Here is a 25464-nt window from a genome sequence, read left to right on the forward strand (position 1 = left end):
TGGTACAATTTTATTGTAATTTTAATAGAGTTCATACTGACATAGTTAAATAATCTAAGGGAAAATGAATCAGTCATTGGAAAAATGTGATTTACAGATGCAGACATTGAACTACAGATTTTGTAATAGCTATCAAACCTGTTGAACTAGTGCTGTGTGCTGCCTATTATACTAGTTAAATCACTTGTTAAATAAGATTTTTATTCAAAATTTCAGATATTTATTACCCTGATTATTTTTTAATGCAAATATACATATCTCCTCAAAAATAAAATACTCTGTGGGAAATGCATGTTACCTGAAGAACTTAAGGCACAGTTTATTGTGAATCAATGCAGAAATAGAATCATAGAATCATTTAGGTTGGAGAAGAGCTTTAAGATCATTGAGTCCAAAATAATAAACTTTTACCAAATTTCACAATATGAAGTTGTATTTTATTGTGGCTATCTCTAATAATATTGTGAAGTATACCAATTAAATGTGAATGCTTTGCATAATCCAGACACAAAACTGTGCCTTTGTACTGTGTGGCTGGGTATATATGTTGCAATATTCTATTTAGAAACATTTGAACTGAGTTAAATGCTAAAAGAGCAACAAGAACTCTTGATTGCTAGTGCAAAATATTCCAATAAATATATCATTATTTGTTTGCATTTTATGTTGATGTCATATACAAGTTTTCCCCTTCCACCTTTTTAATAAGACAGAAGTAAGCCAATGCTCTTTCAGTCAGCAGACCTGAGGATATTCTTGACGTGTTTTCAGAGTAGAACTCTTCTCATTGCTTTCAAGAAAACTGGATGAATGCTAAGAATAAAGTAGAAAAGGGAGAGTAATTCAGGGTCCTCAGCAGCGAGCGGAAATCTGAACATTGATTCAGTCGAGAACAAAATTTGCCCAATATAGCTTAAAGCTGTTAAATATTCCTACGTTATTCTCTTATATTTCATACATATTTTCATAGATATTGCAGCATCGCAATTGAATGAGTAGTGATTTTATCAGCTTCAGGTAGGAAGCAGAATTATACCAATAATGCCAAATGCTGCCCTGAATTACCCCAGAGTGCCCACTAGTAGTAGAACAGAAGTTCTTGGCTTAGTGCAAGAAACTGTCTTCTGAAATGAAGGTTTTGATCACCAGTAACACTATGCTGATGTTACTGTACTGCCATGCAGTGTTCTCATTTTGTGTGCTGGACCACACGTGCAATTTCCAAACTGGAAAATACTTTCATCCACTGTTCCTTGCTTCAATATAAATTCACTGGTTTTGTCAATCCTAAGAGGCTTTCCACTGCAGTGTGTTTCATTTTCCTGGTACTACTCTAGTAAAAATTAGATTAATTGAGCTCACACCATTCTAGGATGCCCGTTTTCTTAGACTGTAGTAGTAAAACGTCTAAGTTGAGTCTTCATTTTCTCTTTTCCCGTAGTTGCATAACAAATGTGCGTCACATCTAAAACCTGAATGTGACTGTGGACCTTTGAAGGACCATATTTTACCACCCACATCAATCTGCCCAGTAGTATTGGTGAGTTGTCCATATGTTTATTTCAGATGTAATCCTCTGTCATAGGTAACAGCTAAAATGATGCTGGGACTGACTGCCAGAGTATCTGTTAAATTCACAGAACTGTGTGAACCTTAAACACAATGGGTAATCCTGGCTGATGAGTTTATAGGCACAAGCATGCTTTGTCCTCTGCATATTGCATTTTCTTCATGTGAGAATGAACTTTCTGTAGGGCATATTATAACTGAAGCTGACTCAGGTTTTATCACTTACTCAGACTGTACTTACCAGAAACTGTATAGGCAGAACACTTCTACATTTTACATCTTTTATAGATCCAACTTCCCAGAATAATGAAGTTATTCTTATGGACAGTTTTTGCTTGGGATGCATATTGTATATCTGCAATGCTGAGGTCTCTGATCTGAGCCGGAGGTTACCTAGAATGATGACACTGGTCTTGCAGTAAGCTATGCATCAACATTATGGTATATTTTATTCAGCAGTCGTGGACAGTAAATTTCTCTGTCCACAAAAACAATAACTCAATTCAATGAAAATAAAAATGCATGCTATGTGTGGGTTGTATAGAAAAGAGCTGACCAGTTTATCATGAAAAAAGAGCTTCAGAATTAAGTTATGTATTCATATATTAAATTGGATATTTTATGCTGATGAAAGTCATAGCATCATCGTATTCATAACAGAACAGACGTGTGGTCCTCTTACTTTAAATATAGTTCATAGTAAGAGTAAGAAATGCTTGAAATTAAGAAAGAATGATTTATTGCTGGGAGGAAAAACAAGAAAATATACCTTCTACTCTTAAAACTGTTTCTGATCGTTAAGAATAATATTCATGCCTATTGTAAATTACTTGTTTTCTTATTAATCCTTTTGGCTGTTTGTTTATAAATCTGCTAAGGGATGGATGCTAGACTTTGGCCCTCTACTTGAGTAAACTGGGACTATTCCATTGCTGTCAATGAAGGTAAAGCAATGGAAAGCTGGATTTAATATTTATGAAATATTTTTTAATATTTTTGAAAAGTTATAAGAGTAGTTTTTTAGTTTGTCTGTAATAGTGTTTTGATATTACCTGGACAAGTTCTGAGTAATAATTGTAAAATATTATTTTAAGTTTGTTGGATGATTACGTTCTGCATTACATTATTTGATTTTCAGCATTTTAGGTCACACTTTAAGAGTTAACGTGTAGGAATTATGATTTTGTTGGATTGCTGGATTGGACTGTTTTCGAGCTTTTGTTATTTATTGTTTGCCATTCTTATAAACTGAATAAAGCCTCAGTGTGAAATTTCATCTTCAATTATATTTGCATAACTCCATTTTCTTTTCAGGAGAGGAAGAGGAATAGAGGAGTTATGATTTTCATTCCACAATGGGAGTTTAGTTAAGTTGTTTAGAGGATATATAAAACCACTCTAGAGTCAAATCACCCTTGAATAGGTTTGTTTTATCCGCAAATTTTGAAGGCATAAGCAGAAGTAAATATGTTTTCCTGTATCAGAATCATGTTTCAGTATTATGTACTAATAATGTAACATAAAACATGTATTCCAGCACAATGTATATTGTTAGGAACAGAAAATATATTTTACTGTGCTTTAATGGGAACTTTATAATTTTGTAGTATATTTGTTCATCTAGTACTTTCTTCCAAAAATGCATTAAATTCCTGAGTATACTTACGTTACGAGTAATACATCAGTGACCAAGCTAATAGGAATTCCTCCTAAAAACAATTGATTACACCGTACGTATTATTTATGTTAATAATTTGTAATTATTTTCTCCCATTTCCTGTTACAGGGATTCCTTTTGAGAAACATAATAATTCAGTGTATGTGAAACCATCTCTCTCAATAATGACAGCAAAAACAGTTAATAAATCCATGTCAAAATTGTCTAAAGATACAATAGTAAGTGTGTCTGTTAATGGAAATGATGTGTACGTACATATCAAACCTGATATACCTGACAGTGGAAGGGTGTTTCACCTAGGACACACACTTAGCTTCAGTGATCCGCTGAGCAATAATACTCCTAAAGCGCTACATATATGTGGAAGGTAAAGAAAAGCAGATAACCACAATGCTTTCTGTACCAGGTTTATCCTTGTGTATTTTGAGATATCAGTGAAGAAAGTATGTTCTTCTCCCATAGAATAAGTTATAGGAGTTGTGGGAAAACAGCAAGTTGAAAAATCTTGTATTTTTGATCTCCCAAAAGTTTTGGCCCTCCCTTCCATCTGTAACTTTTGAAGTTCAGACTTCTTCCAGAAAACTGTCAGAGTTCATCTCAGACCAAGATGCCTTCTCATAGGTTTTCCTTCAAGAGTACAGGCTAAATCCCTTCTCATCTTTTCTCTTTTGCAGAACTAAGGACATTCATATTTTTACCTTTCTCATCCAGCATGTCTCATTTCTTCAGTTCTTGTGAAGTCCAGCTTCGACTCTTTCTGCAGAGATAAAGAGAATTTTTTCATAAGTTGCATGTCACAGCACCATGTATTATACCAGAGCTACTAAACTGGTCTCTCAGCTGGTATTTGTTGTTCGGTTCCATATCCTCTCAGTTTTTCCATTTCCTAGGTATCCATTGATGTCCAAAATCACTGCTGCAACTGTGAAGAATAAACAGACAAACTACCCTTCCTGATTGTAATATCACAAAGGGTGACATTTCTCTTCCCCCTAAACATAGCCATCTCAGCTCAGGTGACTCTTCTAAATCACTCATTTAGGGTGTCTTGACACAAGAGAGATTCCTCTAAAATATAGTGACTGGCATGATCCTCTCATACAGTCCCTTCTCTTAAAGGCTGGAAAGAGAACCTAAATGCCTGGTCATCTGAAAGTTAGATAGCTGGTCTAAGTTAAATAAGAGGGCTCCCATCTTCAAAACTGCACAAAATGGAACTTGTCCAATGTTATTGTTAAATATGATTAGCTACATTCTCAGCTGAAAAAGAAACCATGGGGAAACTCATGCAGTTGACACTGTATGTATCATGAAAGAATCACATATCTGTCTAGAATCATTGCCATATAAAGATTTTTCATATCTTACTGCAATACTTTTAAATGTTTTAGTAAAATGTAGTCTGTCAACTTTAAAACTAGTCCTTTTTACTTTTCTGTTTACCATACGTAAGGCTTGTTGTATGGTGAAGTTTTTTGTTCAAGTTAAATGAGTTTTGTTATAAACTGTGTGTGCAGATCTCAAGTGATAGTCTTTTAATAGATGTCAGATATGCTTTAATGTTACTCTCTTTTATTTCAGTAACATTTTAATTAATTCATACTGATTGAATAAATGTACATTGAGACTTGTTTCCTAATGAGGGCACATTTAGAGGAAAGGTTTTGCATCATTCTGATATCCTGTGGGTAATTATATTCTAATTATATGGTGGGGGGAAAAAGTCTATAACTCAGTGCTGATATTGTTCATTGGACCCAATTAATTACATGCACATAATGAAAGTTCATGATAAGGTTGACTGGCAGTGAGTTTAAAAATCTTTAACTCAATTGAATCCTAGCCTACCAAGACTACAGAATTAGATCATAACCAGGTTAAAAAGTGGGTATTGGAATGAGATGAGTGAGTAGCGAAGAAAAAAAGATTGGTCTTTCCTTATGATACAGCTTCTCTCCTGCTGCCCCTTTATAAGGCAGAAAGGGAAGAATGCTAACATACATTTTGGCTTCTTCATTTCATGCCTTCCTTTACTTTGCTCTGTTTATTGATGAACACGTAGGACGTTCTAATTTCTATTTATGTTTATAGAAAAGTAATTAGATTTTTCTATTTCCCACCAAAATAGATACAGGCTTGGGTAATGACAAATCAACCAGTAAAAGCCTGCTATTTAATAAATACATATTTATTTCATAATGTATGATGATTTTGATTCTCCTATTGTTTATGTGAGTTTTACAATGAATTATTTTTTACTTAATTTCTAACATTGGTTTTGAAAACTATAATTAAAACTGTTAATCATGGAATAAAAAGAAAATTATGGAATAAATTGTAAAACATAAGGTACCCTGATTACAGTGTGAGCATTACTATATGGCAGTTATCACTGTCTCCATAGTAACCAGTTTATTTCAAAGGGGGAGGGCCTGGTTTAATATTGAAGACAAGAAGTGAAAGAAATAAAATTTAAAATTGGATACATTTCCTTGTGTTCAATTGTCAACTTCATTGTTCAGCATTCTGGGACAAATTGGTCATCATGATAAAAAGTTTGGAACAACTCACTTTTTGTTTCTTTTCTGTTATGAATGAATTTGGCTTTTTTTTTTTTTGTCCAGTGAAGATGCTTATAGCTTTTTAGGATAAAATAATTTAAGCATAAATTCTATTTATATAAATACAGAACATACATATATATAATCTGGTACATATAAAATATGTATAGAAATTTTATACATCATAGAGCAAATTTGTTTATATACACCTAATATAAAATAGCATCGTAAGTTCAATTCACTTGACCTCTTATTTTAAAATATAAACGGCTATGTATTTTGGTGGAGGAAACAGATGTATCTGGGGTTTGGGTTGGTTTGGCATTTTATTGCACAAGAACATAGATGTTCAAAAATATTCTGTTGATGACTAGTTCTATTTAGGCATGTAAAACAATATACACAGCAGATTACAAATGTTTTCGCTAAGAAATGTGCCTTGTGCATCTAAACAATATACGTTACGATCTGTAGCTTCAAACTTTTGTGTAAATACAGCAAGTATGTTGAGATGCTGGCAAAATACAGAATTAAAGTTAAAAATATTGCACAAGAATTTTCTTTGACTATCAGTATTTAGAGAGACTAGATAGAATAGCTAATGGTTGTGTTATAATTGCAACATAGTTCAATAGATATTTTTCCCATGTCTGATAATATGTTTTACTAATACTGTTTTCCTGTGTGGTAGGTAAATGTTACTCACATAGGAAAGCAGAGATGTAGAGAGAGAAAAAGGGAATTAGCAGTTGCTGGTTGAAGAATGAGCTTTCTTAATCCCTTTTCCAGTTTTTAATCCTAAAACGATTCTTCTGTTTTTATTATAGTAGAGATCAGTTTAACTCAGTTGAATCCAAGCTCAACACGGGGCGCAGAAAAGCAGTGCAGTGTGTAAGCATCTTTATGAGCAACTCAATCCTTTGAAGTTGAGTACTAGCCTTATTCTGAGTTTCTGAACAAAGATACTACAAAAAAACAGTTATTTGTAGATATATGCTTCTATGGAGGGGGAAATTTAAATCTGGTTGTTGAATATTAAGTAATGACATAGCAATTGAAACAGATTTAAAAACTAAACAAAACACTTTTTTCCTTTTCAATTGCGTATCATATTGCAGATTCAGTTCTCTGAGAATCTAAACAGACTTGAAATATAATGGTGTGCTTATCTACACTAAGAGGTTTTTCATTTGTTTGAAGTCAGAAGGAAATTAATAATTGCCCTGGAGGAAAATGTATCTTCCTAACTAATTATCTGTTCGACAAACACAGTTCAATGTTAAAATAATAAGATGCTGATAAACTGAAATGGCAGCCATTCAATCATTTTAAGTTATATCTAGTTGCCTGCCCAAAACTCATCACTACTGTCAGTCCCTCAGTTTATTCCTTACATCTTCTCCCATTGGAGTTTAACATGTTTTTATTTTCAAAATAATTTTCCAACTCTTTTGTCTTTCTTGGACGGTGTATATAATTGCCTGCTATAGCCCAAGTTCATTTTAGGTTGCAAATTAAATTAAAAGTCTTGGGCCCTACTGTTGTTGCATGATGATGATGATGCATACATTGAATGGGTGCAAGATGTAAGGCAAGTTATCTTCAGCCAACTAAATGAACTAAGGCCGACATGCTAAATGAGAAATACTTGATTGTGATTTTGATGTGTAGTTCTTTATCTTACGGGTGACAAAATACCTCCTTCTGATTGACATAATGTGATTTTTTGTTTTTTGTTTTTCTTTTCCTTAGCTGCAAACATTTCTATCAAGGCAGCTCTCAGATAAATTAGAAGACTTCCCTTTCCTTTATAGTATGGGCATGTGCAGCTCACTGGACAGTATTTTTGCTGGTGAATTGGTTACTAATCTTGTCCACAGGATGACTTTTAGCTTCAGGCCATGGATGTAGAGCTGGGTATTGTGTTACAGCTCTATGAGCTTTCAAGGCAGCTTGATGTGGTGTCTTAATATTGGCCCTTCTGATGTACACAGGTTTAGAGCTGGAAATATGAAGATAATTTTATAAAGTGAATTTTCAAAATATTTTAGCACATCTAAATCATAGTTAGTTGGATGTGATATCTAATAGATATTACAGATAGATTGCTCCCCGGGGTTTTGTGGTAATGGTGGTGGGGTTTTTGCAGTGTTCTGGGTGTCTGAATCTTTGATTCTCTTTGGTTATTGTGTAACTATGGACAGAAATTGCATGGAATAGAATTTTTTTTAAGCATGGTCTTGAATACCACATAGGTTTACAAAATGACAGTCTAAGAGTACCTAAACTAATATTTCATTGCATATTAAAGTACAGTTTTAGCATCCCTTGGGGATTCCCATGTCATTAAACAAAATAGCTCTAAGGAATCACAAAGCGACCTTCCTCCAAGTTCCTTAAAAAAACCCCCAAAGCATCAGTTTGATATTCAAGTCACATATTTAAACTTCCATGGCCTTCATCCTGCAAACATTTGAGGATACCTTTACATGGTATTCCATGCATTCCATCTGATCTTCTATGACCAAATTCCCCTGATCAATATCTTTCAAGTTGAAGTCTCAGAGTTCTAAAATAAGATTTTTTTTTTAAATAACTGTTTCTGTTTATGCATACTAAAGTAGAATTTCTCTCCTCATGCACCCCATCCCCAAGTTGGGTTTTAGGGTATATGCCTCATGTGAAGGCATATAAAGAAGTAATTATCATACAGAAGTAATCTCAAATTTTCGGTAGTTACTTGACAAACTGTATAATGATATTAACCATTCACTAATGGCCTTACAATCCTATTTAATGTATAAATAAATCATTGTTTAATATAAAATAAATTCTTTTAAGTAATCTTAGCTGTGTATGAAATAATCCAGAAAAACAGATTTGCACTTATTGATTAAGAGACAAGGTGAGAAAAAGCAATTTTTGCTGCATTGACACTGGATTCTGTGTCAGCAGTTAAAACGTAAAAAGGTAACTATTTAGTAAGCCATTAGTTACTATTAATCTGTTTTCTTTTAACAGCTATGATAGAGTATGATATTTCTAAATCTTAGTGTTTTGTGTAAAGACGGTACCTCTCTGTAAAGAAACAGTAGAAATACTTTTTGAGGATGAATGTTGTATAGCTTGTCAATTGTAGTAGAAGAAAGCTTTTTAAATAAGATTCCTCACTTTGGATGAGGATTCAAAGACTTGGAAGATAAAATAGAAAGAATACTCCCCAGGTACCAAGTATCTCTTTTTACTATTTGAAAGAATAAAGTCCTCAGGTTTTCTAATATTTTTAGCTGGTGCTAAAATGATCCCACAGATACTTCCAAGAATATAAATTTTGTAATATGACAGCCAGAACGTTGGGAGAGTACGATTGTGCAAATGTGTAAAAAAGCACCTTGTACATTTGTTGTTAAGTAGAACTGCTGCAAGGTAGTGTTCCTCATAACCACTCTTTCCATGTCCCTTGCCATCCCTGTTCGGTGTTTCAGCCTAACGTTCTCTTTTTCCAACAGACGCTACCCACTTTAGGAGGTTTGCTCCCTGAGGTGCGTAACGGGAGGCATCCATGTACGCACGAGTACTAACAGATCATGATATTGTACATTCTTTTTGTTATAAAGTGCATTTTGGGGCTGAACTAAAAATCGAGACATGATATTCTGTGTTACCATTTGAAAGGCCCTGTCTTATTTATCAATTCTTTTTTCTTATTTGGATGAATAAGGGATAGATACAATTGAGTAGTTCTTATCTGACAGTGATCTCTCTGGAGCAATACTGAAGGGTAGAAGCTCCAATTGATGGATATTGACTTCAAAGTGGGAGTTCAAAGGGAGAAAAGAAGGCATGGGAGGTGTAAAAATGGGTGGAAAAATTTTATGTTGTGGTAAGTACTATTTTGAAAGGTATGTGCTCTGGCACATACCAAAAGAACAGAAAAACTCGATTCTTTGAGCCGTCAAAATGTACAATAGCTTTTAAAATGCTGTATTCAGTATCTCTATCAACCTCATGCATGTCCACTAAACAAAATGGTTCACAGATACATTAATCATTTTGTATGCTTTGATTAACAAGATATTAAATACAGCACAACTGTTGTAGAAACATTTCTTACCTTGAAAAATAAATGTTTGCATTTCGTAAAACCATTTATTCAATGCATGTCAAATTTGTCTTAACATTGCTAGAATTTGTAGGCTATTATCCACAGACGATTTTATTAAACTGTTATTATCTCATTAAAAAATGACTCTGTTTAGTTCCTGACACTCCTGGATAGCTTAGTTATGTTATAGTAATGTTATAGTTCCTGAAAGAAAGTTATTCAAACAGTTATGTAGAACTGGATTAGAAAGCCAGCTTTCTGTTTCATATATAAAACAAAGTATCTGTGCAAGAATATTTAAAAGAGATTTTTTTTAATGAAATGGTAAATCTTTTTGTGTTCCATTAGTGGATTTATTCACTAGAATTAAGATACACATTATTATATTATTTCACACAAATTGTAAGTCAGGTCCCCACTAGTATAGCACATATATAAAAATTATAGGATATATAACGCTAGGAAATCTCCTATCAGCTTGTTCAGAAATATTTCAGAGAGGATTATTGGTACATGTGGTGACATGTATTGTGGTATCATGCATATAAGATGGGTGATACGAAATACTTTATTTATACTTCAAAAATCATCATTGAAGGAAGCAAACCTTCAATGATAATGAGGTCAGGTATCCATATTTGATTTTTTTTAATAACACTCTAGACAATTCTGTATCATGAATATACTTTTCCTTTACATTGTACGAGGTGTATGGCCTAATCTTGTGTAGTCACTGCTTAGGAGAAACTGTCTTTGTCTGTGAGTCAAGCAATTGTTTTGCTTATGGGACAGGTAACAAATTGGAGAAGGAATGTTGCTAATGCAGCAGTCATAGGGCCAAGGCCAGCTGAGGGTATTTGCTATCTGTATCATGCTGGAACAAAAAAAACAATATCCAAAACTTTGCTTGAGGCAATTGTTACTGCATTTTGCTTATGAGTGATTGCTAACAGCAGGTTTGGGCACAGTGGTAAGCATCCTTTATGTAAAGACAGTTCCCAGCAGTGTGTACTTTTCCTTTAAGTAATAGCATGATATATGCAAGAAGATTTTTAGTGCCACACTTTGCAAGTAGGCCTCTTTTGAACAGTGTTTTTTTAAGCTCTCTAAATGGACGTACTCAGTGTGCTGGATCTGTTCCTTTCTGTTACCTTTTTCTTTGAACTATCACAAATATGTTGTTTAGCTTAACGTTTTCCTATTTGCTCTCCATCTCTGATTTTTGTTAGAAATAAGGTTATTTTACTAGCTGTGTGTCTGCATTACTGACATCTGATTTGATTTTTGAAGATGTTGCAATATCCAAGAGCCAGATTTGGCCGTAATATAAAATCCTGTTTAATGTGGTATGCTTACTTCTTATAAAATGTAGTGACTTTAAGGGTAGTTATTTGCAAAGTTGTTTAAAACCCCAAAGCTGCTTACATATGTAATGAAGCGCGAAGCTTCTTTCATGCTGAAGTTTCTTACTATCCTTGGCACTAACCAATACCATTGTGCTTTGATGTTTCATGTTAGTTCACAAATATTATTTTGTTTGGGTGCCTCATTGTAGTTCTAGTTTCTAAAAAATTGTCAAATAAATAAGTGCTGAGTCGGTGATTTCTTAGGCAGTGATATGGACAGTGTTTGTCTGATATGGACAGTTTGAAGGTTAGGGCTGAGTTGAATAGCTCTAATTGCTTTTACTGTTTTCTGTTCAAAGCAGTGATATTGTAGTCTAGACTCTTGGTCCTCCTCTTGAACTGATTAAGTTATTCAAAGCATCCAAGAGCTCAGTTAACTAACCTCTTGGGAATCTCATGGCATATGGGAAATAGTATAGACTCCCCTGTTTCTTTGCTGTGGTATAGGTTTGTCAGTACTTTTACAGAAAATGTGATTGGATTGCCACAGTTCCCCAAAGCACTTCGCTACCCAAAGCAGCCTGGAATGACTTGGACCACTATTTTCATCAGGATTAGACTAAGGCTGCGTCAGTGTGCAAATTTAAGAAAACTAAAGATGAAATAAAACCAGTGATGGTCCATGTCTGTGTTAGAGGGCACTGTATGAAACTGGGAGTTATTCCCTTCCTGCCAGAGAATCTGTCAATGATTCTTACCAGTTTAAACTGCTCCAGAAAGAGTGGCATGGATTAATTGCTAGTGCAATCCCTAAGGCTTTATCAGAGGTAGCACAGAGGTGGGTTTGGCCTGGTATGGAACTTAAATTGTAACGTTTAATGAACTGCTTACTGAGGGTAGTTGCAGGGGGTGCAACAGTTTCCTTCATGCTCCTTGGTAGTGCAGCAGCTTTGTGCCAGCCCATTCCCCTGACTAGTTTAAAGCCACCTTGTACTTGCGAAGTGAGGAAAGTGACTGAGGTGCAGTTGGGACTGGGGACACTGATTCTATCTGATAAACATCTGCTGTCTTAATTTATAGTGCATTTTTGGACAACCTAAAAGGACATGCTGGGTGCAGTTTATAAATAGGATAAATGAAATGCAAAGAGCAAGGACTTTTTTTTTTTTTTTTTCATTCAGAGTTCTCTGGAATGACCTGACAACAGTTGAAAATATGATTACAGCAACATACTTCTGAGCTTTTCTCTTTCAAATAACCGTCTGATTGTGCTGTGTAGCAGCAGCAAAATTTGCCAATGGCTTAGAAGCTGATGTAGATTCTGGTTTCTTTCCGATACAAAATACATATTTTATAAAAGGCCACTCAGCCAATTGATTATGGTACATTTAGAATAGGTAAATTTTGCCAAAGTGGTACTCTTGAAGCATCCAACCCTTGCTAACATTTAGGATGAAATTTTGATAAATTACTGATTTCTTATCAGTGTGCTTATTAAACAATCAAGTATATTGTACGATTGGCTCTCAAATTTCAGAATGCCATCCTCGCAATGTCAGATTATCTTTTCACATCTTTGCGTTAATTTGTGTTGTGACTGCACACTTTTCATCCATCTATTGCCTAGTCATTATGAAATGTTCAGGCATGTAGATAGATGTTATGTGAAGTGGCCAGACACTGTGTAATAACCTGACTGAGAACTCATTTTCATTAAAGCAGAATCTGACATTACTCTGTAGTCAAAAAACAACTTTGTGGAGGCACAGTCTCAGTTACAGTTGTATAGCATTATATAATGTGTGAAAATGTTCCATTTTCTCCTTTTCTCTTCTTTTTTCAAGGAAAGACAGGCGACAGTGAAAAAAGAAAAGGGTTGCCTCCAGCAAATGAACAAACTGGGAGAACGGAACAAAATGCAAAGAGCAAATTCTGTCACCGTAGATGGACAAGGTCTTCAGGTGTGATTATTGTTATTTTAATTTAAGGAGACACTTGTAGGTATGAAGACAATGATGGAGCGAGCAATCTTCGAAGTGAAATATTTCCTATACATTCACCCTTCTAATATTTCACTTTTACATATTTAAAAATACAATAGGTAAATTCTTCCATCTGTACAGGAATGCTGTGGTGCAAATCTGCTTCTCATATGATTGGTGGGACTTTAAGGGAGAGGGAAAACTAGCTCTAAAACACTTGTATTGTAGGGTGAAGCTGTGCTCGATTGTTTTAGTATCTGCCACATAGCATTGTGTGAATTTACATTATAAATCTGAGTGTGTATATTGATAACTGCTCATTATTCTCGTTTGGACCTCTTAATTAATAGGTGGAGGGAGTAAACTGCAAGGATGTTATTTGTCCAGGTATTTCCAAGTAGGGTATTTGGCAAATCAAAATTGAGAGTGGAGAGGAGCAAGGTGGTTTCAGTAATAGCGATACCTAGAATAAAAATGGAAGTTTTTTCTATGTGAAAGAAAAACTTGTGTGTATGATGAGCTAATGTTATTTTAGGGAGATTATTTAGAGGCATGCCAGAAGTTCTGCCTGAACTGCTTGACTTCTTTCCTTTGAGATATAAGTAGTTTTGAGTAAAATCAATGTTCACATATATGATGGTGATGCTTTATTTCATCAGGAGACTTTGAGTCACTTGTCTAATAACTTTGTGGAGATTGCCTTTAAATCATGCTAGATGAAGGCTTGAAAACGTTCACCAATTTAGTCCAAATCTTTAGTTGCATTGTTTATTATATGGGAAAGATCTACGTTATCTAGAAAAGTAATTTGGAAAAAACTATTAGAAGTTAATTAAGAGACCTTATTTTGGAACTGAGTGGAATACAAACTGTATTAGGGGGGTTTTGATGGTCCTAAACCTTCTACTTGTAATTAAATGGTTAAGTTATGAACTAAAAGATATAAAATAGAAATAAGTTAATCACCTAGCTTTTGTTGAGAAAAGTATCAAGGCTAAACCTTCCTTCCATCAGACAGCAGTGAGCAGATAACTTAGTGGCAGTGGAGATCTGCACGACTTAAAGACAATTAATCATAGTTAAGCACATTCATCTTACTTCTTTCTAGCTAACCAGCATAATGATCAGGATTATTATTTCTAATTAGAGGAAGTAATAGATCATGTATAACCTTAGGATGAGTCTCATTAATTAACCTGCGTCCTAAGAGATTTCAGTAGGTAGTCCATCTCTGTCACAATGAGCACCATTGGTTTACACTTAGCTTACAGGAACAAACATCATGGGAATTGGCTAAATAACTAAAATTGATTACAACAGTAGATAAAAATTAAATATATGACAAACTTCACTATATCCTGCAATTTGATATATGTTTCAACATACAGCACTTCACTGTAACAACATACAGCACTTTACTGTAACAACATACTGTGCCAGAATGTGATACTGGGTAGGTTTTATGCTAGGTTTAATTCCACCAAGTTTGCTGGAGTTTTTCATTATTTGTTGTATATATCGAACAGATTTGGGTCCGTTGTTTGTGAAGTTATGGATGGAGTTGACACATTACTGCCTAACACATCCTACTGGAAGAAAAGTGCTTTTAGATGCCTGTAGGTTTATACGCGTATGTCAATAGGATGCCTGTAAGACTCCTTAGCTATCTCAGGTTCTGCCTCAAATAACTTTTTACAAACTCTTCAGATGAAAATATTTTGTTATTTCAGGAATTACGAATAAGGGTTTGCAGCAAGAGCTTTCAATGTATCATTTTGAAACAGAGACAGTCTAAGCTTCATCTCTGAAGTTGTTAGTGCATGACTTTGGAGATGTTGACTTTGAACTCTTAATATGCTTTTAAACATTCTAGAATAGATATATGTCTAAAAGTGATAATTTTAAATATGAATAGTCTAGCTTTATGGTTGAAAAACAGATAATAGAGAGTGATCATCTGGTGTAATTTTTTATGTTCTTCACATCTGTGGAGCAAAGGCAGTGAACATGCACATCTTACTGTATCTGAAAATACAGACTAACACTATTACTTAGAAGGAAGGTGTTAGTTTGTAAAGCTAAACATCAATGTGAACATGTAAAACTTTCCATGCACAAAAGAATTAAAAAATGTGGTAGAAGTCATTGTTTCCTTCAGTATGTCCTCCTCTCCATTCTTTTCCTCAGGCTTGCCCTTCTTCCACATGTTTTCTCCTTTACTTTTTTAAGTTTCCAGCTTTCTAAGGTGTTTAAAGGAACTCGTTTATGGTTGTTACATTTTGAAAAGTGTGTGATTTCATATCATATCAAATATTGCAGGTTTCTGTAATTTAAAAAAAATTAAAAATTATTACATCAAGTTTAAAATTTCATATAGTTATATTTGACCTTTATAGTATGGTGTCATTTCTCATTACAAAATACAGTTCCTTCATAGCTTTTTCCATAGGAAATTACTGTCAGAATCAGTCATGCATTTCTTGCATTTAAAGTTTTCTTCTCTATTGATGGTTGTAACCTATATGTATCAATATTTCAATGGAATTATAGGTTCAAATGGCATCACAGCTGTTAAGACAGACATCATTAAAAAAAAGTCACTTGCCATTTGTGGCAAATTAATGAAGTGAGGATTATTGCAAATTATGGAATTGCTTCCAGCTGGCTTACATAGCATAACATAGAGTTTGCATTAAGCTTTTTGTTTTCTGTCTACTATAGGAAAAAATGAATGCAACACACAGCATTAATGAGTGGCTGTGTTATTCCCTTCTTTTAGATCACTCCAGTTCCAGGCACTCATCCACTTTTAGTTTTTGTCAATCCTAAAAGTGGTGGGAAACAAGGAGAAAGGTAAGGTTTATTTTCTCTTTTTCCCCTCTCTCTTTCTCTGTTCTGATCTCTGTGATATGTTTAAATATGAAAAAAAAAGTTTGTATATGAAAAGAAGTCCAACGTTTTATACTGTTATGCCTCACATTTGAACATCCCATTGCCCTGTTTAGAAGAGGTACACACTAGCATATAGTTATAAATTCTGCACTTAAAAGCTGGAATGAGTTCTATACAACAGTTTCATTTCATACCAGAAAAAAGTAGCTATATTTAAGTGTATGGTTTTGTGTGATTTGCATGAAGATGTGAGTTGCTATATTTGGCATTGCAACTTTGAAGTTATAACAGTTTTCTTTAAATCTCTGTAATAATTATGCAGGCAGGCCAATAGCTTAAATTGGAAGCAGTATTCCATTTTCTAATGTATGACTTGTCTTTCAAAGATTTAGTGAGTAGACTCTCCAGCCTCCCCCTAAGATTTCCTACAAAGAAACCTTTTGATTTCTGTAGATAGGAAGCATTCTAACAGTCCAGCTTAAGTATTGAAGTCCAATCACACAAAGACCTGCTTAATATTATATATGTCAGTAATTACATTGATTTAAATTCAAAATGCCTAAGTTTATGTTTAAAACTTAGTGTATCAGAGGCATGATAAAGGGCAGATAAAGAGCATTCACCTCCTACTCTGTCCATCAAACTCAGGCAGAAGTGCTGAATTTGTTACCCCTTGAGCAGATTTTTCGGAGGGTATTTCAGATTCGCAAGTGCTAACAGTATGGCCATTTTTGATCATTACAGAAATCCCCCAATTTTATAGCCTAGCTTACCATGTCAGTGCTGTAATGTATCCTTCAAGTCTTGAAAAAGCCTACGGTCTTTTGGCTGAGATTAGGCTGAAGATGACACCTGGGGATAGTGGGTGATGTGGGTACCCAAAAGCACAAAAGGAGGGATCCAGTGTGATTCTAAAGCTTGGAACTAAGCAAGTAAACTGCAAGTGGGTCAGCTTTCCCTACCTTTTCCTCACTGCCTCCATTAGATCACTTCTTTCAAACAGCGCCCCTTAAAGTGAACTGACAAAAGGGACAAAATCCTGCAAAGTAGATGTTAGGGGAGGTCTTAGAGCTGAAGAACATTTAACCAAAAGTGTATTCGAAGACCTCTGAGAGAACAGGTTATCATTTAGGAGCTGATTATGTAATCCATAGACTGGTATACCTAGATAGCATCAATGACAGCAGCGCTGTTTGTGTCAAAGGCAGTTAGTGATCTAAAAGATTCATTCTAAACAGTTTCAAGAACATGCCTTTGCAATCACAACAAAACAGTATGAGCCACTCTGAGCATTCATGTTTCAGACACTCTAGCAGTGTGAGGTAGCCCTGGTCTTCTGTGCAGTCAGGGGCATTGTGGGTGGTAATGTACTAGCACTCAGCTTGACTTTTTCATAATACCAACATGAAGTGAGTAGATCGAGGATCCAGTCTGGAATTATGTAGGTGAGAGGCAGGTTAAAGAGCTGCACTTATGTAGTTAGTTATAGCCTAGAAACAATTTAATGAAATGCTGTTTCACATCTTTCAGTTCCCAGCTCATAATTGGTCTCAAGTGTTACTATTTGAATGGGCTTAATGCACGAGGGATGTCATTTAATGTTAGATATTCTCCAGGGTAAAAGCAAATTTAAAACCCGATCCCCTTCCCAGGCTCCTATTCCCATTCACATATTGCAGTCTGACACTTCTCAGTTTATGTTAATGCAACTGTTACTGAGGCCAAGCAGATCACAGGAACGATGTGAATTTAAAAAATGAATGCTTTATACACGCTTGTTTCACTAACACCATTACCTACAAGTGTCATTACACAATGAAGTGTATAGCACGAGGGCAGCCACTAGCAGCTGAGTATAGTGAAGTATGAGAACCTCTTAAATTGGCTTTGATACCACATGAAATAAAATGTTAAATTGCATACTAATGTGTCAAGGCTGCACTCAATATTTCTGTTAGGAGGAGCACATCAAAAGGTCAACTGCATAGACATGTAAATGTATCTCAAGTCATTCACCAGCAGGAGATAATATGTCATGGTTAGATCTAAAACTTGATTCAAAAAGGTTAAAAAAAAGTCCACATATGGACTATTTGATGAGAAGGGGGTTGCCTTCCGTCTTTTAGGTGTTAATGTTTCATATCAATACCAGTAACAGAATTATAAAATAGGGACGTTAAAAGTGCATATTAGCTTGAAGCTTTAATCTAAGGGACGAAAACATTTTCAGGGAATAATAATATTTAACTTTTTTACTTTTCCTGGTTTGTATCTGGCTGCTCTACAGTCAGTAACTAGAAAAAAGAATCGCATATTCCTCCCCCCCCCCGACTGCCGCCTCCAATTTTGTGGCAGTTATATGTTGTGAAAAGTAAAATCATAGGACATTTGAAGACATAAATAGCTTTGCAAAATGTACAGTTATGGTGATTCAAGTCAGGCTTTTTGATTATAGCGATTTTGTAATCTGGTCAGGTATTGAGAGCCTAGGAGTAGAGGATAGGCTGTAACAAAAGTAAGATTTCAACAGCAGTGAGGGGATAAAAACCAAACCCAAAATCTACTAATTTTTTTAGATGAGAATTTCATTATCTTGACTCATTCAGATTAAGGTGATCTTTTACTGAAAGCTATTCTTCAGTCTTTACTTAGGATTTTCTGTATTTGAGAGATCACAGTGAATGAAGTTATGATTTCTAATTGACTTTCATTGAACACAGAAAGGTTATTGCAGATACTGTCAAGACTCCAGTGTTCCCACAGTTCCCCATATGAGATTTTATGCCTTGCCATATGGTAACCCAGCCCATTTCATTGCCCTTAGACTTGGAGAGAGTGTATGCATCCATCTGACAACCAGTTGAATAAATGCACTCCTCCAATAATACTCTGTAATTTCCTTTTGTATTTTGCAATTTTTGTTAAATCTCTCAAATGCAAAGGAAAAGAATTGAGAATCACTTTAAGGTGAAAAAAGTTAGGTGCTTTAGTTTCAGTTTTTGAATGTTGGAGCAGAGGGGTGGTGGGAAACAAATAGATAATGTAGAAAAAGTGCATTCAGAACACAAAAATACTTTCTCTACAACCATATCTAATTACCTTATCATTACGTTTTAAAACTTTGATTCTGTTAGAAAGCCAGAGTTTTGCAAAATGTATAGAGATAAATATCATGTTCTTCTGGAATAGGTTTCTCTTTTAAAAAACAATGCTGTGACTTTCAGACGTAATTGCAAAATAAAGAACTATGAAAATAACCCAGTTATACTTTCTTCTTAATGGAGAGATTAATATTTATTGTCCATCACCTGAAACACAAATGCATTTACAGTTACTTGGACTTAAATGATTTAGTCCAATGGATAATACATATGTTTGTAATAAAATAGAACAAAAATACAATTCAATGTTTATTAAGAAGATAGTAGCAAATTAGAATTAAAGTTGATCGACTTTAAGCCTTTCACACACCAAAAATAGATTATAATTAAGCATGAGATTGGATAGGAGTTCAGCAAACCCAGTCAAGTGTCTTCCTCAGGCTATATCACACTGTAACATGTTTTCAGTGATTGTGCATGAAATGGACAGGTGTGGTTAATTTCATCAGAAGAGAAACTGCCGTACGTCCATTTCATCCTAAGGCTAACAGTCCTGTCTGTCTGTGTTTAAGATCTGACTAATCAAGAAAACAGCTTTGAATAATCTGTGAATAGAATGTATATATGTAGTACCTCATTGACAAAATAGTTTCTTTCAACAGAAAAAATATACAACAAGCATGTAGTGCTTCTGAAACTGTTGTTAAGGTTAATGCTTCTCACACAAGAGTCCTTCTAAATCATGCTGTTGTTTTGCCATACTCATTACTTTGTTTTCCACTTCCCCATTTTCCAATTTATTTGCCTGACCAGCAGGTGAGTTTAAACAATTGTTTCCTTGACAAATGTGTGGTTGGATGCACTGGAGATCAGCTTCCGTACACTGACGTTTCCTGCTGACTCCACGTTCAGTGTCTGTGCAGTACAGGTTGATGATATCTTTGACCTTTGTTGTTTTCAAATAACTTTGGTTCATAGTAGCTCTTCCATGCTACCCTCTGATTAATCTGGCTTTCTAAGCTTTCATTTAGCATTGAGACAAAATATAGAAGCAGTTTCAAATGATCTTTTTCAAATGTTGTATGTCTAGGACAGAAGATCACTAGCATTCTTTTAATTTTGGGGAGGAGTCCTTGGCTTCTTTCTTCTCTGCCATTAGGGTTAAATTAAGCCTATATTGACCGCATCTTGAATAGTCACCCCCTAGATGAATGAAGATGCATCCCCCAACTGACACAAGGCACTGCTATGGCTGGCTTTTTCCCCAGTATAGTTGACTTTACTGCCGGTTTTGAATTGCCAACAGGTTTCTGTCTATTTCTTTCCTCTCTCTAAAAGAATGATCTTATGACTTCTGAAGATAGCTCAGTCTAACTCAGCCCAAGGTGCACTCAAGAGTATTTTCTTCAGCAGCAGAGCTGTTTAAAGATGATCCCAGCCCTCTTGGCCACTTCTGCTGTAATTTTCTGCCTCCTCAGTTATGCTAGTGGAGCTATTTTGAGGTTCATATGAGATCATGGACATGATTTAAATGAAGGAAAAAGATGACAATGGAGAAACATTTCTGAGGATTTGTATTTTAAATTATATCTGTTTAGTTTTCCAGATCACAGAATAACCCCACAAATGGTTACAGAAGCACAAGTGTTTGTTGAAAAAATGTGTCATTGGGTAAGAACCAGCTGGAGGTGGTGGTGGCCAGGGGTAATTTCATGAACTGGCTTTGTTCGTGAAATTGAACTCCATCACAAAAAACTGTCTTTCGGGGGCATTTTGCACTACGCTGCCTCATGGCTTTGTCAGCACAAATCTCCAGTCACAAGGAAACCATGTCCAATTCCTTCCTTACATATGGAAGCAAGACGTTCGGAGACACGTCAGTATCAGTAGGCTGTTTGGTACTGCAGGTATAAAACTGGAAGGCTAAATACTGTCTGTTTCCTCATCTTGCATGTGTCACGCTGTTAGGTCTAGTTACAGTTTAGTGTGAAGGCAAATGTTTATAGGAATTTTCATCCTCTTTTTTGGAGAACGTATGAATGGAAATGAACCATCAATTTATGAATTTTACACAGACTAGCATACATAAGTATGTTGCAATAACTTAAAGCGTTATGTGTCATTTGCAGTGAGACATCATAGAGTGATTATCTGGTATTGATGTTTGAGTAGTGCCTGTGGATGGTATGCACTGAATCAAGTATGATTCAATGTAATCTCTTCATTATTGCAGGTGGACTTCTGGGTTTTGGCTAGAGATACCTAGCTCCCTCTTTATTAAGAAGGCTTTTATAGCATTTCACCGATTCCTGACAAGGGTATTGTGAGTGTAGGTAATGGCTGGCATGTTTTGTAGCACCAAACTTTTAGGCAAATAACTCTAAAGCCTTTGGGACTTTGTAACAATACTGTTCGTGAACTTCTTATGGTTAGCTACACAAATTAAATTAGCAGCACCTTTGACCAGGTTGAATCCCATACGTCCTTGGGAAGCAACTTACACATACTAACTAGAAAATTAAAAATAGGATCCTTTCACCTTGGTAAGATGCTGCAAATCAAATGGAAATACGCTGTGTTGTAAATCCACTGTCAAATGTCTGATTTAGTCGTCATCACAGCTGTTGACAATGATGCGTGCGTGCTTGCAAAGTGAAACCAGTCATTTCACATTGACTTTTTCTGTCAGGAATGGCATCAGGAATAGATTGTGTGTGTGTGTTTGAATACAGTGCTTTATGAAGAAGCTGATACCACTAAATAATTGAGAAGTTAAGAAAATGTTCCAATTTGGCAATTTTAGAGATAATTATAAATTTGTTTGTATTCAGTATTCTTACACCCTTGCCTTCCATCTAGCCTAATAAATTATGCATTGCTATTAAGAAAATAAAATTAAAAAAAAAATCCCTCAATGTGCACATAGATTGTGTCTAGACAGTTTTATTTTGCCGAATTTGAAAACAGGGACATTTTAACTTAAAATTCAGCTCTTATTATGCTCCTTTTATTTAAGGCAGTAAAAAAAAGGAAGAGATAGTTCAGGGGAAAAATAAATGCTTTCTTAAAAATATTAAAGTATTATTTAGCTTGAGGACATAAACATTAAAATTAAAAGCAAGAAACAGGGGTTTATGATTTAAACTATTGCTATAGGTGTATGTTTATTCATTCTGAGATCTGACTTTCATGTGCTTACTTGTTTCTGTGTAAGAAATGAAGCAGCTACCACATCATAATCAATGTAGGAAAATGCATTTCTAATATTTGTAGTGAAGAAACAAAATGTTTGTCACACTTTTAGGACAAGTAACCTCAAATTTATAAAGTTACAGTTTTTAAAATAGTTTGCCATTTAAGGAATTATTTGCTGGAAGTGGGACAGCAAATGGGGTCCCTTATGGGGTAGGACAATGCTTTTCATGCTGTATCAATAAATTGCTTCCTATTATTCAGATAATTTTAAAATATGTGGAATTTAAGTAAAACAGTGGTTTTGAATCTTTTTCATTTTCTTCCCATTTGAATATAATCCAAAGGAGATGTAGCTGAGAGTAGACTTGCTTTCTCAGAATGTTGTTCAACCTATGGGGACATTTTTGATCGGTGGCAAAGCCAATTTTCTTTTGCAATTAATTATACTTGTAATTTTGTGTTAGCCATAAATTTCAGGAATAAATCTCTCCTTTACCATGGAGTTACTTTAACAAGAACCAATGTGCTTTTCCCTATGCTTTTTTGATTCACCTTTTTCTGTGTCATTATACCTTCTTATCCTATTTTTTTTTCTCTTTGTATACAGCATTTGAATTGTAGATAGCTTGTAGCACTTCTGTCTCAATTTTATGGCCACAATACACTATATGCATGAATTACAATTGCTGTGTTCAAATGTTTGATTTTTTTTGTATAAATGAGATCGTGCAATTCAAATAATGATAGTATGTGTTAACTTCTTTAATTCTTTAATTTGGTAAGTTTAAAAAAAATTCCAAACGTATAAGTAAATATTTTCTCCTTGTCTCTTTCACCTCTTCAGAATTTATAGAAAATTTCAGTACCTTTTAAATCCTCGTCAAGTTTATAGTCTTTCTGGAAATGGACCAATGCCAGGGTAAGTCTACAGTTAATATTATTACCAAGAACTCATTTAATAAAATGCTACATAATCAAATGAACAGACTGAAGCACATATAGCATGCTTTGAATGTATCAACACTACAGACCTCTGAACGCTGCAGAAATTTACAGGTATTATTTGTTTACAGGTACCAATATAACTACATATCATATGTTTTACTGATAACCATGCAGTACTCTATAAGAACTGTGGGATCATTTCATTCTATTTGCAGCTTTTACTGCTATATCAGCAACCCGAGTTAATGTGGGGGTTACTTTTATGTTAGAACTATCAGCCTCAAAGGCTGACCTGCAGGACATACATTTCTTCTACATAAGCATGTATATGCACATATGTTTGTGTCTGTGTTATATATAATGTGTATATATATATTCTTATGCATTTCAGATATAGAACGTTGTTTCAAATTACAGTAGCTGTGCACTCCTTATCAATTTCATGATCTTGGGGATGTAGTGAGCAGAACATGATGAGACAGGCTAGATTATGCTGGCAGTGACTTTTTACGGTGACTGAAGTGTCGTCTGAACTGGCTAGTGTTGCAGTCGCTCACCTAACATGCTTATTCCATGATTCTTCCTGTTTTGCATTCATGAGGAGAATTGCAGTATATCAAATACCAACTTTTGCCACCTGGAATTGTCTCCTTTTTAAGTAGTGGGTACTTTGGTAGAAGAAAACAGACAGACCGGCCGTGAACATCTGGTCTGTGTATAATTTTGTATGTATTGGATGTTATTTAGTTATGTCACTGATATATGGAATTTTACATCAATGAGAAGAGTTGCAGAAGGCTATTAGGAGATACATGTTCACTGATAGGAAGTTTACACTGTTATTTGAATACTTTTTTTTTTTAATCTTGGGAGTTTTTATTTGTTTGGACTTTTTTTCTTTTACATTGGAGGAGAGTAAGATGAAGGTGGAAATATGTGTGATTTGTGCCTTGCAAAGTTATATTGCAGTTGTCACAGACGGATTACTGGAAAAAGTATGCTCTGACAGTTTCTGCCAGTACTTCTGGTTTTAAGGCCAAATATATAGGAAGCTATTCTCTCTCAAAACTATTCTAAACCAGCTGTCCATTTGTTGTCTTAGACTTGGGCTGTGTATAGCATTGATGAAAGTGAAAAGCGGATTTGGCCCAATCCTTTTTGAAGTTAAGATTCTCAGGATATCTTGCACTACAGTGTGGCTAATGTGCAACCTGCAGAATGGTGCAAAACCTGCTCAAAAATTGGAAATAATGACATGCATGATTTCTTTCATGCCTGTAATTTTATCCTGTACCTGAACACTAATGCTGTTTTATTAATCAAATGGTATTTACTGTTTGTGTTTTGTTATGCTAGTCTTGACATATGGTAAATTTAAGTAACTTTAGTCCAAAGAGTAAGTAGACTAGAAAAATTGCAGAAACTTGTTTTAGGAATTTCTAAGAAATTTTATCTGAGGCAAAACTAGTAACCAATATTGGTTTACATACGGTATAATAGAAATGCCATGCTAGAGACTGAGATGGCAACTTTTAAAACAACTGAAATATTTTTGTTCAAATTCATCTTATTTCATTGAACCTTTTTTTAAAAGAAATCAAACTGAAAAAAAAAATAAAATCAAACCCCGCTTACTGACTGCATTTCTGTCCATTACTGCCTTCTGGTTTTCATGTATCTTGTGATGTAAAGGAAAATGTATTTTAAGACAGAAGCACAAGAGGGCAGTGTTAAGTTCAAACTGAAACCCTGCACTGAAGCGATTTAAACTTTAGTCTTTTGAACCAGGGCAGTGTTTTTTAGAAAATATTTTCAATTTCTCTTCCTATTAGGAATCAAAATAGTTTTACTTCAGAGTCACTTTGAAGAAATTTCTAATTAATTTTCAAACAGACACTGCATTTTATTAAGCTTGTTTTGGTATATTTTTTATTCATTCCACAGAAATGAATAATCCTAAATTTCCAGTTTATCTTCTGCCATCACTTCTTGCCCCTGGCAGTACTATGTAGGCTGCATATAATTTGTCCCTTAAGTGAGCAGTTGAACAAACTCTGTATTTCACTTGCCAGTCCTTCTTTCCCTGTCTG

The 25464-nt window shown here is 34.8% G+C and overlaps 1 protein-coding gene across 1 annotated transcript in view; it reads left to right on the top strand.

Moving 5' to 3' along the window:
* DGKB (diacylglycerol kinase, beta 90kDa) overlaps window positions 1-25464 on the top strand; it is a 327543-nt gene that overhangs the window by 86684 nt on the left and 215395 nt on the right. The window contains exons 12-17 of the mRNA XM_010577640.1: window positions 1442-1540; window positions 3739-3741; window positions 9318-9350; window positions 13104-13220; window positions 16021-16094; window positions 23274-23348. Of these exons, the coding sequence (XP_010575942.1) occupies window positions 1442-1540; window positions 3739-3741; window positions 9318-9350; window positions 13104-13220; window positions 16021-16094; window positions 23274-23348 (401 nt within the window). The remainder of the gene's footprint in view (window positions 1-1441; window positions 1541-3738; window positions 3742-9317; window positions 9351-13103; window positions 13221-16020; window positions 16095-23273; window positions 23349-25464) is intronic.

This window comes from Haliaeetus leucocephalus, unplaced genomic scaffold, assembly GCF_000737465.1.
Source record: "Haliaeetus leucocephalus isolate CR32 unplaced genomic scaffold, Haliaeetus_leucocephalus-4.0 Scaffold566, whole genome shotgun sequence".
NCBI lineage: Eukaryota > Metazoa > Chordata > Aves > Accipitriformes > Accipitridae > Haliaeetus > Haliaeetus leucocephalus.